This window comes from Nilaparvata lugens, chromosome 1, assembly GCF_014356525.2.
Source record: "Nilaparvata lugens isolate BPH chromosome 1, ASM1435652v1, whole genome shotgun sequence".
NCBI classification, from domain to species: domain Eukaryota; kingdom Metazoa; phylum Arthropoda; class Insecta; order Hemiptera; family Delphacidae; genus Nilaparvata; species Nilaparvata lugens.
This window is the reverse complement of record NC_052504.1, coordinates 11613301-11633728: the sequence shown is the minus strand read 5'-3', so window position 1 is coordinate 11633728 and position 20428 is coordinate 11613301. Positions and strand designations below refer to the sequence as shown.

The following is a 20428-nucleotide window of genomic DNA, read 5'->3' as shown; positions in this document are numbered from 1 at the left end:
AGTGTTGGTGCGTCGCGTTTCAAAGCTCTCTCACACAGACACAAAAGAAGGAGAATGCTGCTAGGTAGTGGGAGTGATTAGTGGAGGATAGAGCATCGGACCTCTCCGTCTTCGAGAAAGAGCCATGTTAAAAGTAATTTCTCTCCCACTAGTTAGATATCATCAGCTTTTTCATGCTCTGTGACTTTGAATTCTACTATAACTAGTAGTTCTGTAAACAGTAGACCTCGCGCTCAGTAAGTTACATTGACCTGTTGTAATGTTTTCTCAAAAATTAACAAATAATTTATCAACTTAAAATGTCTCGAAAAAATCCTAAATAAACATAGAGCTTTCTGTCCTATCGTACCGTGACGTGTCGTCCCGGAATATGAGTGTGAGCGCTGTTATCAGGTCTGGCTGCAACTGTCTACAAAGTTGATGGAAAGATACATTTTCAAGATGTTCCATGTTTTTGAACGGGTAGTATTATAGTGAACTGTCTACTAACGTTGATGGAAAGATACATTTTTCAATTGACGGTTTGGCATTTCAAGGATAATATAAAAGGAAAAAGGAGCCTCCTTCATAAGCCAATATTGGAGTAAAAATCAGAATATAGAATTATTTATCATAAATCAGCTGACAAGTGATTACACAGATGTGTGGAGAAGCCAGTCTATTGCTGTATTCCCATAAGGTCTATAGTTTCAATCATGTACTTGTGGATGAGAATACTGCGTGAGATGTACTGTTCACAGAACTACTAGTTCTATAGTCTGATTTTCACTCTGATATTGGCGTATGAAGGAGGCTCCTTTTTCCTTTTATATTATCCTTGAAATGCAAAATTTCCAAAAACTTTGTATATACGTCGACGGGCAATTTAAAAAGGAACATACCTGTCAAATTTCATGAAAATCTATCACCGCGTTTCGCCGTAAATGCGCAACATTTAAACATTAAGAGAAATGCCAAACCGTCGACTTGAATCTTAGACCTCACTTCGCTCGGTTAATTAAAAGTGTTGTATCGCCTTCACTACAACACATAGTGCCGGTTACACAAAAGCCGTGTTTTTAGCCGTGTTTCTAGCCGTCTTTTCAAAAATTCCTTCTCTGATTGGTTCTCGTGAAATTAATCACGGTTAAAAATTAACCGGCTTTTGTGCAACCGGCCCAGAAACATTTAGCAGTATATAAAAATTATTAATTTCTGTGAAACATTTTCAAATTTTACGATTAATATTTTACAAATATCAATTTTGTATATTATTTTGAACGTATTGTTACCATCACTGTCGGTGGCCGCCTCTGAAGGTCGGTCTGTTTCATCAGAGTTCAATGCAGCACTCGCCTTACGCTTCACATCCTCCACAAATCCACTGATCAGTGCATCCATCATCACTGCCTGAAATTCACACATCAGTTATTAGTCTGATGAAGTATTTTAATAGGGCTACTTGAATGTTTACTTGTTTACTAGTTTCGACATTTATTCATTCTGAAGTATCTTTTTTTCAAATGATTAACAACGTATAAATGTAAAATTATAAATAATTACAAGAATACTACACCTTTTCCAATTTTATTTGAGAAAGTATCAATTGTATTTGAGAATAGTCACTTGTTATTGAGAGAATGTCAGATGTACATGAGAATAGTCAATTGTATTTGGGAAGTCATCACGTGTAATTGAGAATAGTGAATTGTATTTGAGAAATCGTCAAATGTAAATGAGAAGATATCAATTGAGAATGAGACATTTTTCAATTGACATGTCGTGACTCTTCTGTAGCCTACAGTACAGGTTTGATAGAAAATTTGATCTTCATCAAGTGCAATATTTCACAAAATGTTTGGAGAAAAGTCGCGTTGCCAACACATAGCTACATAGAAATTATACTCATCCATCATTCGTGAAGAGTACAGCGGAAATACTTTCACCATTAAAAATATTTATTTGCCTGTGGTAGTAATTGGAATACTGTGTACGTAGTACAGTTTCCTTTGCTGCTCAAATCAAACCTGTACTGTAGGCTACAGAAGAGTCACGACATGTCAATTGGAAAATGTTCTCATTTTCAATTGATATCTTCTCATTTACATTTGACGATTTCTTAAATACAATTCACTACTCTCAATTACATGTGATGACTTTCCAAATACAATTGACTATTCTCATCTACATCTGACATTCTCTCAATTACAAGTGACTATTCTCAAATACAATTGATACATTCTCAAATTAACTTGATACTTTCTCAAATAAGAAAAGGTGTAGTTAGTCTGTTATCTGCAGTTTTGGGTACAACAATGTTCAAACTTTCAATTATTTTGATAGGCCTATTTAAAATTTTTATTACAAAGAATTGGTATCTGCTTTGACTGTAGTCAGACAAGGATAGCGAACCAATGTTAATCAGGTGCTGACTTTATAACACATGAGCCTCACTAAAGTTCCTTTAGGGCCAGATACTGGATTTACTTGTATTTTTTATTTATGTGAATTTCACCACAGAAATAGGATGATTTAGACTCTGCTTAGTGCGAAATTAGAGGATAATATTAAAAGAAACTGATAACTTTACCTGTTTTGAAAACACCTGCAGTATTTTGAAAACGCGAGTGCCGTTTTCGAGTACTCGGAATTGCAGAAACAAGCACGGCAGGCAATCGGGGTTGTCCTCTTGTGAGGGTTTGGCAAAATCCCACGACATGTCTTCATACTTCAGGCCAAGCAACAAGCACTGAAACACAATCATAACCAAGTTCAGGTGCAATCAAAGAGAAAAATATGAACGTGTATTTCCATTCACGGCCCGCAAAACTAAACAGTTGGTAAAATTTCCTACTAAAATTGCGCAAATTATCAGAGATTGTCCATTTTCACACCTACCGATTGTCGGCCGACAGTCACAATTGTCCTACAATTGACTAAGAATCAGCTGTTACTGAGAATTAGCTAATCAGATGACAAATCTGAGTATCGCCGACAATCGTAAGAGTGAAAACGGCCAATGGATATAGAATCAGATCTAGAAGACGGCCAATGAATCTAGATTTGGATTCTGCAATATACGGTGCAAAAATGCTTTGAATCATCAATTCTCATGGTTTACAGTGTACATTCTATTCAAAGCAAGAGCACATTATGTAATTAACCTACCTATGTCATTGTTCCATGAAATATTTGACGAAACAAAGAAGCTGAATAATTGGATTGTTTGGTATGCTGTCATTAAAGGTTGTTATTTAATATATTTTAGAGATCAATCAATGATGATAACATTGAACTTTCTTATTTTCCTTGTTCGAATCTATATAATATATATATATATATATATTATATATATATATATATATATATATATATCATCATTGATTGATCTCTAAAATATATTAAATAACAACCTTATATATATATATATATATATATATATATATATATATATATATATATATATAAGGTGTAAAATAACACCTTAGTACCCTTTCAAGATATTTTTATTATTATTATTCGCGTCTAGCTAAGTACGTCTATGAACCACATTTCTGGGTACTCTCCGTTTTCCTCCTCCCAGTATGCCGTCATTCTTTCTGAGAATGCCTTCTTTCTATCTTCAGTTCATCTAGTCCGGTTCCTTTTACAAGCTTCTACAACCTCCAAATTTTCAACACATCATTTCCGATATGTTTCCCTGTCAATAACACTTTCCTCGAGAATTCTCGCTAGATAAAGATCATATTTAACATTTTTTACCCAATCTCCTAAATTTTTAAGGGAACAGACATATTCAACTATATTTTTATTATAAGATAATATTTTATTTTACATATTAGAATTTAAGTAGCCACGAATATATACGTGTTCATAGAATATATATATACTTTCTCAATAAATAATTTTTGGGAAAATATTTGAAAGTCCTTCTAAGACTATTATACGAACTGATGACTAAACTCAAGATTCAGGTTTGAACTGAATAACTCACACACTGTACGTTGTCTATGATGTAGACTCCTTGTGTGTTTATGCCGACAAGCACAGGCACATCCTGGTGAGTGATGAGAGAGGTCAGTCCTCTCACTGGTTGCTCCACTTGTCCTTGGAAGAAAGCACAACTGCAAAATTAAGTATTATTAAATGAACAGTTAAGTGTGGAAACGCTCGTGAGTCGAGTGTAGTATTACTAGTAGTTCTGTGAACAGTAGGACCTCACTCTCAGTAAGTTACATTGACCTGTTGTTGTTTTCTCAAAAATTAATAAATAATTTATCAATTTAAAATGTCTAGAAATAATCCAAAATAAACATAGAGCTTTCTGTCCTATCGTACCGTAACGTGTCGTCCCGGAATGTGAGTGTGAGCGCTGTTATCAGGTCTGGCTGTCGTCGATACGCCAATCCAATCAACCCATCAGAGAACATTCTGTGTTGTCGTGTTGGCAAAAAATCGGTGTGTTGAAATTAACAAAATAAACTACCATAATGCTGATTTCCTACAAACGTCATTTCTCACTTTTCATGATTTTAGAAATCAATTTCTTTTCAATAATATTTGTTGCAATTTTAATCAGATTAAAAAAGAAAAAAAAATGTTTTTATCAATAACTAGAATCATGGCCTCAGCTTATGGAAAGACAAAGTTAGTAGACAACTGTCTACTAACGTTGATGGAAAGATACATGTTCGATGTTTTTGAACGGGTAGTATTATAGTCCATAAGATGTTCGATGTTTCTGAACGGGTAGTATTATAGTCCATAAGATGTTCGATGTTTTTGAACGGGTAGTATTATAGTCCATAAGATGTTCGATGTTTTTGAACGGGTAGCATTATAGTCCACTAGACAGCTGATTTATGATGAATAATTCTATAGTCTGATTCTTACTCTAATATTGGCGTATGAAAGAGGCTCCTTTTCCTTTTTTGATTTATATTATACTTGAAATGCGAAATTTCCATAAAATTTATTGAAATTTCCATTTCAATAAACACAATAACCTTGTATATACGTCGACGCGCAATTTAAAAAGGAACATACCTGTCAAATTTCATGAAAATCTATTACCGCGTTTCGCCGTAAATGCGGAACATATAAACATGAAAACATAAACATAGAGAGAAATGCAAAACCGTCGATTTGAATTTTGGACCTCACTTCGCTCGGTCAATCATTGTACACATGGATGAATACGGTATATCTCTTCCATTACTTACATAGGCCTACAAGTTTGAAGCTGATGTAAGCATCACTTTTTCACATTTCAACATTAAAAATTCAATATCGAAGTATCGACATTGAACCAATATCCAATATTGAGATTGGACCTTTCATTATCTTAGGATTGGGCGCATTAATGAATTGAATAATATTTATAAGTAATGCTGAGTGAATCTCACTGTAATAAAGCAAAAACAAGTTTTCTTCTATCAATGTTTATAATAATAATATTCGTATGGCTTTTATTGGTGGGGAGTTCCTGAAGGATGTTCCACCTCGCCTGAATATATCATTTGAGCCGTCAATGGGCCTTCCGACTGTCATACTTCAGCCGGGACCGACGGTTTAACGTGCCCATCCGATAACACGGGAGTGACCTATTCAAAAACTTTTGGCTCTGAGTGGGTTTAAACCCGGGATCTCTAGGTTGCTACGCAAGCAGTCTATCCACTAGACCACGGATCACTCCGTGATATATATCAATATTTATAATTTAGCAAGAAAAGCTATTTGAACAACCCCATAATAGAGCAGCAACCAGCTGAACTCAAGCTATTCCTTTGCAACTTTCAATCGGATCTTTCCTAATAGATGCATATGTTGAATCCAAAGACCTTAAAGATGCAAGATCTCTTTAAAGTCTTTGGTTGAATCTCTACAGTGAGTTCAACTTCATACTGTCAGCATACGTTGAATGGGAACATTCATGTTATTATTATAGGGTTGCTGAATGTTTGAAAAGGATCTCAGTATGAAGTCGATTCATAATTATTCATTGGAGGCTCTTCAGACTACTGATCCACTCACTTCCAAGTACAAGAAACTAAGCAAAGCCATTGCGTCTCTGGACGAGGATTATAGTTTGGTTTCCTTTTTGCCTCAAATCAAATCAAATTTATTGCCTTATAAAATATGTTTAAATGCACATCACAAATTTGGAGTAATATTCTTAGAACTAAAAATATAATGCCTTCGAATATATAAAAGACAAAAAATTATCATACGAGTGAAAATGCTTGTGACAAGGATAAAACCTGCTTTACATTATAGTGAGGTCCACGTTATAATGGCAGTGGATAAAGATGGGAAAATAGCGTTGCCGATTCTCTGTCCTTATTCATCATATTTTTACATTGTCCTCAACATAATCGTCATTGTTGTGGAGCTAGAAATTGATCGTACTACCTGTACTGTTGGATGATAGACAAGGATAGCAACACCAAAGTTAATCAAATACTGTCATTATAACGTGGACCTCACTATAGTAGAGTTAGTGGTAGAGTTCCCTGGGCAAGTACTAACTATCTTGTGAACTCTTCCAATGAAACCGTTCATGATAGAGTACTAGTATTTAGTAGAGTAGAGTGGGATAGCACCGATGGATAGTACTCTACCACTTGCCTTCCCCCACCGACGCTTCTCACTCTACTCTACCACTACTATGCTAATGAAAACAGTCTCGAGCTAGTAGAGTAGAGTCGAGCCGTAGGCTATCAAGTTTAAGAAGTATTGTTATTTATTAAAAAGTGTTAATAAGTTTTCAAGTGTTAATTTATTAAAAATATTGAAATTTCAAGGTTAGTTCTTTTCACTAGACAACACACTTTACCCACTATTCTCAATTGCAGTGAAAACAGTTACTCGACCAAGTAAGTAGAGTAGAGTTAGCTCGGTAGAGTTAAGTATGACAGTTACTCGGCCACTAACTCTACTAGTGAAAACTAGGCTTAATGGTTAAATAAAAAGACTAGGAAATTATCAAAAACCTCAGATACAACCTCTGATAAGCAGTTATAAGTTATAACAGTGATGAATAGATAGATAGATGTCTTTTATTTGCACTTAATAACATGATGATGTGGGCGAAGTTTAGGCAATAATAGACCCCTATTCCACTTAACCCACAAGTGATAAGAGTTTATCAGAGATTGACAATGGTGTAACAACCGAAACCGTTCTTTATAACTATCAATAAATCTGTGGTTTTTGACAATTTCCTAGTCTTTTTATTTAATATACCACAATATCAACTTCTCAGCTACACAAAAAGTTATGAATATGTGCATGGCTCGGGTGAAGAAAGTTTGGTTGCTATTATTCAAGTTTACAGGCTATTGACTAATGCTTAGAGATAGTTCTCCCAAAGTTAAGTATTTGTTGCTCATGATTTATTCTGCACGATGAATTGTACGTTTTTCAAATAAAATTGAAATAATTGTTTAAAGTAAAAAATGAATAGAATATAATAGCTTATTTGTATTTGTTCCAATGAATTTGTTGAGTAAAGTGTAGAAATTGAGTAAAGTGCAAAAACTAGTATTTGTTGAGTAAAGTGTAGAAATTGAGTAAAGTGTAAAAATTAGTAAAGTGAAGAATGAATAAAGTGTAAAAATGTACAATTTACAATGTAAAGTGTAAAAATTAGTAAAGTGAATAATGAATAGATATTTGAACGAACCCATAATAGGGCAGCGACCAGCAAAACTCGAGGTACTTGCGCTGCAGCTTTCGCTCGGTTGTGTTGGCTGGGATGAGCTTGAAATTCTCAAGCAGCTTCACTTCGGGCGACGTCTTTCCGCTCAGGTGCAGCCATGACGTCCAAACGCCACGACGCATGTGCACCGGAAGAAAGTTGCTCTGCTGCTCCCTGCCAACAATAGACAATTATCATTCATAAGAAAGAGCTTCTTCATACAATCGTAACTTTTCATATGTCCGATACGTTTGTACACTCGAAAACCTGAAGTTAGTGGCTGAGGTTACGACATAGGTATGCAGGCGAAAAACCGCTGAACAAATAACACTTAAATATCGGGGCACCGAGCTTCGCTCGTTATTTATTTATTGATAAACAAAACACAATTCTTTAAAATTATTGGGGAAGGACTAATATGCACAGCCCAAAACTGTTTCTTCCCCGAATTTTGATTTATACAGTATAAATAGTTCAAAAAGTAGGTTATGTCCCATACACTTAAAAGTGTAAAGAAAAGTTTTCTTTATCTTTTAGTTCGTGTTTATATTTTACAGCTGGCTATACGTCAGTTTATGAATTTCAGGGATGAGTTATTTTGATTTTACACAGATGCACTCGCTCACTAACTTTTTCACTATCCCACAGACGACGAAAGTCTCAGATGTTTTTCCAAGGATGAATTATCCTTTTAATGTCCTTCAGCGAGTTTTCTCAGGGATGAGACCTAGTGCAATCGATTTTTTATATCATAAACCTACTATGTTCCAAATTCCGTGAAAATCGTTAGAGCCGTTTTCGAGATTCGTTGGACATGAATAACCATATAAATAACCAATAAATAACCATAATATATATAAATATATACAGGAATTGCTCGCTTAATAATAGGATAGATCGTCTGACAGTTGTATTGAACATGTGAAGCCTTAGTAGGCAGCTTTACAAATTTACTTTCAACGAAACAGGTGACTTTGAATTCTCTAGTAATGTCGTTTCTCGATCGTAACATGATTGTTAATATCGTCAATACTTTGAATAATAAAAGTAATAAAAGTTTTGGAACTGCCCTGTAATTGCAGCGATATTTTCAAAATTTAGGACAGGGGTTAGAGTCTTCAGCAGGCTGTGTTCACAGTCGGTAGTTTCCGTTTCAGTCATCAAATCAGGAGTGATCATTTTATTTTGCCGTCCAAAATGAGTTGATTCGGAACTTGTTGACTGGTATCAGATGGACTGTTGGCTATTTGATGGAGGGAAGCAAGCTCAAATGAAACAAGTAAAAGAGGCAACATTGAGATGGATGGTTCAGCCAGGGGTCCAAGGGGCGGTGCCCCCCGGCTATACAGATACGGCGAGCAAAGCGAGCCTACCGAATAGTTCTATATGAATCTCAAATTAAATAAGAAAAATATAACTGCTGACATATAAAACTGCATATCATTATACCTATCTTTATTATTCTTTATTTTCCGAAAAATTCAAGATCATTTATTTGATTTTAATTGGTACAAAAACTTTAATATTTTTTTCAAGATTTAAGAAAAAATCATTAAAGATGGCTTTCACCATTATCACACTTACGCATAGTGGTAACCCTTCACCCTTCAATGATGTCATTGATTGATTCTGACTATATTTTTTGGAAGTGACATTATTATGAATTTATTACCGTGTGTAATTTAGTATTTAAAAATATCCTTTTATTTTTAGATTATTGAAATATGATCTCACATTAACGTTTAGTTAAATTCTAGTTCATCACGATCTCAGTTCATCACGTGTCTATTTTGACCATTTCGTGAAAAACTGAAACAAGCGGGAAGTTGAGCCGTTCAGTTCGTCGAATCTCATGGCATATTCGGAAAGGTCATGTTTAACTATGTTTCAAAGGTAGAAAGGTAGGCTATGATTTAGGATTTTGCTTTCAAATGTTAAAATTCTGGTATTATTCGAAACTGGTATTATTATAAATATAATTCGAATATATGATACTGTATCCACTGGACTTTCTGAAAGCCATGGAAAATTTTATTTCAATTAATATGAAATTGGGAACACAAATTCTATTTCAATTAATACAGAGGTGTTTATTTAACTGAAGAAATATGTCATCCATACATTCGATTTCAATTAATAGTAGGTCTATAGTCAGGTCCACGTTATAATGGCAGTGGATAAAGATAAAAGAATAGCGATGCCTATTCTCTGCATTAATTAATTATATTTCTACACTGTCAAAAAAATAATTGGCATCGTTGTGGACCTAGAAAATGATAGTACCACCGGCTTTGTCAAATGATAGACTAGGATAGCAAAACCAAAGTTGATCAAATACTGTCATTATAACGTGGACCTCACTATAGTGTTAATTTACCTGAAGAAATGTATGGTATGGTGCTGTGGATTGTATGGTCCAAGCTCCAACCTTGCTTGAATGGCACCCAGCATTATGTAGTTGTTGACTTCACACGGATAACGACCTTCAAGGATGTTGTACCTGGCTTCATGGTAAAGCAGCTCAACAACTTTTGCGTCCCTGTAAGGAAGAGTTGTTTACGGAACTGTGATTTTATAAGAAAACAGACTGAGCTAAAAAACGAAATTTGATGGGAGTATTTTTTAATGTTGGATAATGTTTTTTTTAATAATTATTGAAAGAAGACAGAATGGAAAGATACTAATAGATCCATAAAATGATAATAATAAATTATTTAGAACAGAAAAAAATGAATGGAAGTGATATTCTCCTGAAGAGGTATAGGCCCATATGAATAAAACCAGAGCAAATGCTTATGAGCAAGAGCATGGAGCATAAGGTTTTGCTCATGAGCAAAAGGTAGAAGCAAAAGCATTTGCTCATTTTTATATGAATAAGCTTTACCTTATACTCTTACCTTATGCTCCTAAACTCTGGATCAAATGCTCACGTATTTTAAAGATTTTTCATCAGCTGATTCGCTTTTGTAGCCTTAATTTGTTTTTATAGCTCACGGAAGCGCTAAATCTGCAAGTAAGGTGCAACGCTTGTGTTTGCGTCGTCTGCTCTGTTTTCTATTAATTTATGAATAGAGTTTTAGGTTAGTTGAGTTTATAATTTTGAAATAATAGCGTGAAAAATGTCATCCCTATAATAATCTTCAGCATATTCTTATAATATCAATAGCCTTCTTATAATCGTCTACACTCTCATCTTCTTAAATGCCTATTTCCTATTTTGTGATGGCTATCTTTATAACAGGTAAGCTATCTTTTGTATTTATTCTTTTGTATGGATAATGGTGATATAATTATATCATGGTTGAATCTAAAAATAGTTCTATAGTTCTCAACTATTGGTTGTGATCGTATCTGGTATAGTTTCCTCTTCCTCATACAAATTAGTTGAGCCATTTTACTATGAGCAAAAGGTGATAAGCTGCTTTAGACTAGACTCACCTTTTTTGAAGAATTTGCTTCGAAAGTTGAGTAAAAACTCTAGTTTATTCATACAATTTTGAGCAAAAGCTTTTACTTTTGAGCAAATGCTCAAACTATTTTTTTGATGAGCAGGAGCAAAAGGTTTTGCTCACGTTTATTCATAAAAAATGAAACAAATGCTCCTTATTTTAGAAGTATAAGCAAATGCTCAACTTTATTCATAAGGGCCATTATTAGAGGTATATTAGGCTTTCTTGACTTCTAGAGCTAGGTGTATTCCAGTATCCATCATTTCCTCGGCATTCGGGCATCCCTATGCATCTTCTGTCTTTTGGCTTGGGATAATCTGGTCTCAATTCCCAATTGTTTGTTTAATACTGTTTTTATTTGTTTTAAGCAAAAATTCGACATCCCTCCAGTTTGAAAACATTCAATTGCTATGTTAACGATAATTATAAAAATTCCACTGCTCTCGATTCAAGCAATGCTGATGACCGTTCGACAGAAACTCACTTGATTATCTGTTTAGGTGGGCCGTCCACTGGAACCGATTTCGGCCGAACTAGCATCGGCCGAAAACTACCGAACTCGTCCAAACGATCCCCCAACAAAGAAAGGAATAAATGCTCGTCCATTGCAACACGTACATACGGCCGATCAATATTTCGATCTGAATTGAATGGGATTTTCCGGCTCTATCCGGCCGAACTAGCTAGTCGAGCTGAGACAACAACTAGTGTACCTAACCTAAAAATAGTTCCACAGTGTTGTTTGTTTTTGTTTTTTGAAGTTGTTCTGTTTTATAAAGTTGTAACTATGGACAATGAAAAGTTGATAAGTTTGGTTCAAGAGCATGTTCCATTGTGGGATATATGCGAGACAAAATATATCATCGTCATGATGTTTAAAGGAATCTGCGGACAAAGATAACTGAACAAATAGGATCTAAAGGTAGGATTATTGTAATGAATAACTAATTTATTTGTCTATTCAATTTTTAGAATCTCAATATAATCATTGTTTATGAAAAATTTTGGTGGCTATGATAGTAGTAAATTCAATAGTTGTTATTCAATATTCAATAGTTCAGCCAACTACTGAACTAGACTGACATAAACGGTTCCAATGACGACCATATTCGGTCGAATTAACGGCCGGCAGATTCGTCCGATCCAACGGCCGAACGGATCGGTTGAATTCGGTTTCAGTGGGCGGTTACCCTTCGATTATCATCAGTTTGATGTGGAACTCACTTGATTAGTCGGTGGCGTGCAGCAAAAAGACGTTGCACTGGAAGGAGAACTAAAACTTAATTGGCCTGAGAACGCGGTATGATCACATGCTTATATGTGCATATATTATTTAGCATTTAGCATAAAATTTCACACTTCTATCTGCTCCATCGCCCCACAGTCACATAGTGAGGAGTCTGCAAGTCCCCATTTGAAAAAGTATGCATTGCATCTCCCATGCTTGGATCGGATTCTGTCAAGTGCCACCCAGATGCGCCGGGGAAGCTCAAAACCAGGAGGCACGACAGATGAGAAACAAAATCTGCAAAAGGGCAATAGAAACACTCACCCTAAATGCGTGCACTTGCTGGTTGCGTTCAATGTGAGCAGCTACAGACAAGTCAATCAATCAAATTCTTTATTTACACAACGTTAAACAAGTCACAAAGTATTTCAATGGCTGTTTCCAGATTCTGTTCTTCGGCTCACAACGTGTTTCAACAAGTAGCCCTACCTAAGTTGATAATTAACTTATTCAAGGCATCCAGTGTGTGCTTTAGTTTTAGTTCTAAAATTTTTACTTTTAATTATGATTAATTCATTCATTGACTGTAATTGATTATTGATTCTAATTTGTATATTGACGAAGCAGAAATTCTTTACATACTGTAAATGTCATGTAAGAATATGAAATTCCTAATAAAGGATTTGAATTTCAATTTCAATGGCTCTTTCCAGACTCTGTTTTTCAGCTCATGCATTATCTGACGTGCATTTGCACATACACGTATCCAATGTGATCATTAACCTTATTCACATGATTATCTATCTATTCACTTGATTATCAGTTTGAAGTGCTACTCACTTGATTCGCTGGTCGGTGGCACGTGGCAAAAATACGTTGCGCTGAAATGAGAGCACAGGCTCGTCCCTACGCTGACGAGAGTCGGTTGCGTGCGCATACTTGGCCAACAGGGCTGGCCATTTCGCGCGCACCGCTAGCGGACGGTGTCCTGGCTTCAGTTGCAGTTCTACCATTAAACATAAAGTTTATGTTTAATCATATTAAAATATGATCAAAATTATGATTTAATAATAATTTATATAATATAATGGTTCATATATAATCTAATAAAAGAGAGTAGGGTTGTGTTTGCTCGCAACAAAACATGTCAATTTGTGGATTGCATACCGGAAAAACGGGAATGATTTAGATCTCCAAATTTTGCACATAGATTCTAAAAATATCAATCTCGTGCACCTCGAAGTCCAAATTTCAATTTTCCTTCTAGATTTTTCAGAATTAATGTTCAAATTTCATTAATGGGACATAAATACATACCATATGTTAATATAGAACTATAGTCTAGAGAGACTACCTCTTCGAAACAGATGGTCAAAAGTGGCTACTAAATTAATAACCAGTCCAATTTTGTCAAGTTGGCATTAAGTCGAGGAAGGTTTCTAAACAATATTTGAGTTCTGTCACTTTATCAGGTTAGCACCAAGTTAAGAACTTATCTATTCTATAATAAAGGAAAGAACTGGCTCATTTTGAATTTTCAAGAATTCAAACTGCGATTTCCAAACGAAGTTTTCGTTGCGAAATATTGGGGCACGCACACTGGGAAGCGAAATAATCGCAATGTGGAGCGCGGGAATATTCGAGTTGACTTATTTTGTTTACAAGGCAGACGAAACTAGTGTAGTTCCAGAACTCGCCACAAAATTCGCAACACGAAAAAGCACTGCAAATGCTGCATGTAGCAAAAGCTGCGAATCATTCGCAAGGGAATATTTCGCAACGCATTGGTTTGCGCCAGCACATACCGCAATGGTATTAAATTTCCGCACGGCAAGTTCTGCGAATTGAATTCGCACCGCAACAAAACTTTTACGTTGGTGTGCGCCTGGTATCATCACGTCTAAACTACTGGACTAATTAACTTGAAATTTTGCATATAGATTCTTAATTAAGCGAGGATGGTTCTAGGTCTATTTCAAACTCTTCAAGATTCCACTCGGTCAAGTTTTCAGTTTGTCAAGTTTTAAAATGAACCCTTGCGGAGCACGGGTTACCTGCTAGTTCATTGATAGTTCATATATAAACTCATATCTAACAGTTGAACAATTGATAAGGTTACCTTATTTTACCTCTTCCTATCATTATTTTAATGATGTACTTGTAAGGAATAAAGAATGAAAGAATATACCTAGAAGTCCAGAGCACATCCACATGGTGAAAATGTTGGCGGCCGATTTGGGGAGTCCGAGCTCAGGGTCATTGACAATGGCCTGCACCATTTCGGGCACAGTAGTGTTGGCTCCATCCTCCAGCTCCATATGGAATGCCACGTCCGACATCAGGTAGACACACACCTTTATACCTGACAACATTGTATAACATCTTAACAAATAAATCGATCAATCAATCATGCACAATTACTATACACATACTTGTTTAAACCTTAGACTTTGATCATTGAACATTGCGTCAAATCTTAACAAACTAAGGGTGAGTTTCACCAAATTCACGAAATTTCCACTTAACTGATGACATTAACGAAAGATTAAGAAATTTGATTTCACCAACGTAAACTAATGACACGTTACGAAACGACAGATTAGAGTGGACCAGTATGGCAGTTAGCCGCCATGACACTTGTTTTACGTTGTAAACATGTAAAACCTAACCTAGAAAATACAACTAGATTCCGAAACCACAAGTTTTGTTCACCAAATTAAGTGAAGATTAGCCTACAAACTTTAGTAATTAATAATAATTATAGTGCAGTTTGTTTTTTAGTTTTATGATTTATTAAATTTAATTTAGGCTGTAGTGTTTTAATAATTGTTCTATAGATTGTTTTTTTTTGTAACTAAGTAATATTTCAAATTTCACAGGATATCTTCTAGCCATTCTTTCAATGTTGCGTTGCCTAAAGCTATCGAGAGAAGAAGGGACCCAACATTCAGGAACATTGAAAGAACGCATCTTGTCAATCTTATTGTCGATTTTGTCAAAATTATCAACCCTTTCTCTTATCCATCTAGGTCGGCGAACAACATAATCATCATCACTATCACTCTCAAATGCCAATTCGTATGCTCTTCTTCTAGCATTATTTGGCATTTCCATATTGAAACAACAAATTAATGTAATAAAAAATAATCGTAAAAACCACGAATAAATAATTATAAGCATCCTCACAAACTACTTTCAACATGACAGTAAACAGAACGCCGCCATTTTTTTCTTAACGACAGATTACAGATGTTAACTGACAAAATTTGGCCACTTAACTCTATAACGGCTCATTAGCTCTAACGGCGTGTGGTGAAATCCGATTCTAGGACTAAAGGGCTAATCCGAGTTAAGGGCTAATTGGAGTTTACGCTTCCTCTAACGACACGTTTAGTGAAACCCGGCCTAAACAATCAATCAATCATGCACAATTACTATACTTGTTTAAGCGTTGATCACATTGGATGCACGTTTGCGCAAGTAATTGGGTGGAGCACGCTTGGCCACACGTGCAGATAGAAACAAGATCTGGCAAAAGCTATAGAAACACGTTGTGACTTATATGTCGCTGCTCACACTGATCGCCACTAACAAGTGCAAGCGTTGAGTGTGAGCAGTGACAGACAAGTCACAACGTCTTTTCTACGGCTCTTTCCATATTTTGTTCCTATTTGCATTGTTGCTCCACCCAATTACTTTCACAAACGTTCATCCAATGAAATCATAATCCTATTCACACTGTACTTGTTTGAGAACACCCAACAGGCTCATGCCCAAAACGGATCCTTTTCAAATTCATAGTACATTTCAAATCAGAGCCTCGGTTCTGGCACTTAACTTTCTAAAAGAACATATTACACTTTGAATCTGCTTGGACTCGATAAATGTATATGGAAATATGTAAATGAAAATGACTGGGAAAATGTCATGGAAAGGAAACCTAAGGTTTGAACATATACCGGGTGATCAAAAAGTCCCTCCGGAGTGAAATATATACAAAAAAACACTCAATTATATAACTTGTGCTGTTATCTTGTATAATAGAGAGTTAAGTGTGAGAGAGAGCCGACTGCGCCCTAACTTCGCTCTCTAGGAAAAATAAAGGCAGTCATTCAATTCAATTCAATCATTCAATCATTTGTCAAACGGGTTTCTAAACAGAACACAATAGGCTGTGCCACCAGGCAGCTACTGCGGAGAGACATTTTGATCAACCGGTACAACATTATGAGTATAACCTCTAGACTGATTAAATTCAAATTCAATTTTATTAATCCAGGTTAGAAACAGTTTTGGGTAAAAGCCTGTTGGTCATTTCGAATTAATTACCGTACTGTAAATAAATGATTTATCAAAAAATGAATATGTGAATTTCTGACTGTATCAGCCGAGATAATAGTGATACATACTCATCATCATCAAGACTGAAGATGACACCATAGAAGTCGATACATGTTTGTAATTTTTTTCAAAATGATTTCGTAATATTATATCATATTCTTAGGTTTTCATTGAATATATAAACAACAATTTAACGAGTATAAAACATACGGAAATTACAGACTATATGATACTTAATACATGAATAAACTCAATGTACTTGATATTTGAATGAAATGATTTTTTTCAAACAATAGTTTCATGAATCAGTTGAGTAATATTTCAGTTCAGACACCACAGGTGTCACATTGGTGTTCCAGCCTGGTGTTCTAATAATGTGATACCAGTCTTATGTCATTCCGTATTCGTATATAATTTGAGCGCAGTCTAACAGCTATAAGTTAGCTGTCAGCTGCTACCAACTTTCTGTCACTACTTTGACACAAATGAGCATGCATTGAAAGATGTGTCAATTTTAACATTTTATATAATGTAAAGTGTCATTTATGATGATGTCAAGTAAAAGTGATTTGATTGATTGATTGAGTGATCACCCTGCACTTACTGTGAGGAGTCTGATCAGATTGAGAATCCTCTGTTCTCTCCCACTGCGAATTTGTTGACTCTGACAATGTTTTGTAGCCTTCTGAAGAGCCATTCTCTTCACCGCCGCTTTGAACTTCGCCATTTCTTGGGGATGAATAGTCGCTGCAACAAAAAATGTTCACTCAAATTTCTCAATAATAGATTCAATAAAATTCAAATAATCTTTATTCACACAAGAAAAAAATACAGCAGCAGAGACATTATGAATATAAACACAAAGACAACAAGTCTGAGTGTGGTGAATGAATTCTGTGAACTAGATTGGATGTTATTCCATAGATTTTACAAATAGCAAAGTTTACTCAAATTTTTAAATACATTAGAGGCAAGTTTTGGATATTTAGAGCCTCCGAAATTGCTCCTTATCTCTCAAAGCCTGTCGTGCCGACTGTAAAAACGTCTCGTATGGCTTGGCCCTAAATCTGAATAACCTTCAGATGTCATTCAGTTCAGTGGGTAAATTCAAACCAACATTGTTGTATAGAACATGATTGCAAATAGTTCAATTAATGATATTATTGTTTAATCTTTTATGGTATAAACATAACTTAACAATAACATATTCACACAATTTTTTTATGACTATAGATTATGTTTTTAGGATAAAAGCTATATAATCTTGGATATGAAATTTAAAACATCACATAAAAAGTCGATTGAATGGAAAATCATCTTTTCGGAGGCAATTTTATGTAACTTACGTTGATCTAAAATGATTAGAATTATCAATTTACTGATTCACAAAATTTTAATTCTAATAATAATTTTAACATGTTTAGAATTTTAACATGCGTATAATTTGTGGATTTAAGTGAAATTTTTAATATTTTTTGTGATTGTGAAGGAAGATTTTGGTTTGGATTTGTATTTTGAAATTAATTATTCTGATAAATCCAAAATTATTGTAATACATACATTTTTTGGACTCAAAATAGTGTGTGAATTAAGTTATTAATTACATAACCTCTAGACCGTGTATTCCAGATTAAGGTTTAAAGCAGTTTTGGGCGAATGCCTGCTGTTTTTACCTGCATTGTATCTATTGTCTATGAATAAATAAAAATAAAAAAAATTGGATATTTTTCACCAACCTGTACGGATCTGGTGGTTGAGGAAACCCACGGTTCCTTGAGTACTCGTTCTGTATAACTGTCACATAATTATGACTGGTATCACTGTCCAGACCACTATCTCTGGACTGAGAGTCGAGAGATGACATTTTGATTACATTTTATGCAATTTTAATCGATAATACCTGCCAACAAACACAAAAGTTCAAACTTTTATCCATATGTTTTTCTCAAGGTTCTCTTATGAGAACCTGAGTTCCTTCTTGGCAAACTGTTAAAAAAACAGATCTTAACGCCAGGTTGAAATACCGCGGTAACGACCGTGGAAGGATACCTCTGGTTTAATGGAAGTGCTTGCAGCCTGCAAATGTATGAACACGCCCATTAGAATCAATGGTATTCTTTATTGGTCGTCAGCGCCACGTAAACAAAAACGTACCTTGAGGAGACACTTCAGTATATTGGTCGCGGAGTACCATAACGCTACCAAGATATAAATGACTTGAAAAAAGAAGGTCAAGGGCGAGTTAAAACATCTACCTATAAAGCGGGGCTTAGGTCCGATTTCTTCTTCAACTACGTTGAACCGGTAGTAAGACTAAAAGTAGTATCTTTCACCACTTACGCTCCGATCGGTTGTCCACTAGTCAGTCCAACATTCCCACTCACGTTTTAACTCGACTCTGACTGGGAGGCTGACATTGGCAAGTTGGACGAGTCGGGACCTCAGTTTAAGCGGGTAATTCACTATCCAATTTTTTGTCTAACTTGAGGTTCCATATTCAAAATTGGATTCGACGTCGGACATGAATGTGGGTTGTTGAGGTCCTTCAATTCGAGGTAGGAACGTGAATGAGGTTGTTGTAGGCGGGGCGATTGTTGTCGAAAGTCTGATGAACTGTTCAACTGATTTGGCCAACCACGCAAGTTCAGCAGCCTAGTTACGTTCGATTTGCAACGTGAGTGGGGATATTTGACTAACTAGCCGGAGCGTAAGTGGTGAAAGATCCAAAGCTGTTGGCCAACGTAGTCGGATAGTGAATGGCCCGCTTAAACAGTTCAAGCTTATCCAACCTCGCAACGTCAGCCGCCTAGTCAGAGTCAATTTAGAACATAAGTTGGGATGTTGAACTAAACTATAAGTTACGACTCTACCGATCTAACTTGGTTGCACAAGAAATCTGATAGTAAATGTTCCACATTACCCGACTCATGCAAATCGTCCGGCAAAATTCGAACAAACAACAACAACCCCATTCACAGTCCGACTTGAATATTGACACAAGAAATTGGAAAGTGGCATGACAATCACCTGGTTAAAATTGCTGTTGAAAGCCAAAGATTTTCAGGAAGTTGAAATGCTCATGATAATTCATATAACTTCAAAGACTCATGAAAACCCAAAAGAACCAACATAAATAATACAATTATTATTGTGGGCAATTCTAACTTGAATTGAGACTGAGATACGTTATCAATATTAGAACAATAAATCAAGAACACTCAGGCTAACTTATCTATTGTGTTATGAAATAGTACCTGAAGTGCCCTCAAAAGACGTATGACTTACAACACACTGAACGTATAAATGGTGTCAACTTTTGATAGGTAGTTAGGTATCCTAATTAGAATGAAACATGAATCTAAGTAGGCTATACTCACTCAAATATAGTAAAAAGCCAAATTTTATTCCCAGATCTATAATAGCTTTAACTTAGAAATATTATTTGAAAAGAATGGTAAATAGTAAGTAGTAGGTAGAACTATAGAATGGTAAACATAACCCCTTTGGTATATGATTTTAAGGTTTGAAACTAATAAAAAATTGTCTTAAGAGTCAGAATATTAGACTTAAGTTATAGACACAATAGCTTTTGCGTAACATTTTTAAGATTTAGGGCTTATTGATCAGTTTGAATATGTTACTTACGTGCTTTTCTTCAGGCAAAACAAAAACAAAATTATTGTCAATGTCAAGTCAAACGTCAAATCAATGAATCCTGATCCTGGAAATTAG

The 20428-nt window shown here is 35.3% G+C and overlaps 1 protein-coding gene across 3 annotated transcripts in view; it reads right to left on the bottom strand.

Moving 5' to 3' along the window:
* The window catches only part of LOC111045493 (putative FERM domain-containing protein FRMD8P1), a 27982-nt gene extending 7554 nt beyond the window's left edge, over positions 1-20428 (bottom strand). The window contains exons 1-10 of one of the 3 annotated variants that reach the window (XM_022330931.2): positions 20342-20428; positions 18433-18596; positions 17301-17443; positions 14544-14717; positions 13196-13361; positions 10056-10217; positions 7664-7852; positions 3974-4103; positions 2570-2728; positions 1272-1389 (exon numbers count right to left, since the gene is read on the bottom strand). In XM_022330931.2, coding sequence (XP_022186623.1) covers positions 1272-1389; positions 2570-2728; positions 3974-4103; positions 7664-7852; positions 10056-10217; positions 13196-13361; positions 14544-14717; positions 17301-17443; positions 18433-18560 — 1369 coding nt within the window. In that variant the 5' untranslated portion in view covers positions 18561-18596; positions 20342-20428. Of the gene's footprint in view, positions 1-1271; positions 1390-2569; positions 2729-3973; positions 4104-7663; positions 7853-10055; positions 10218-13195; positions 13362-14543; positions 14718-17300; positions 17444-18432; positions 18597-20073 lie in introns of all 3 variants that reach the window. The other 2 variants (XM_022330938.2, XM_039430031.1) reach the window with 2 other exon arrangements.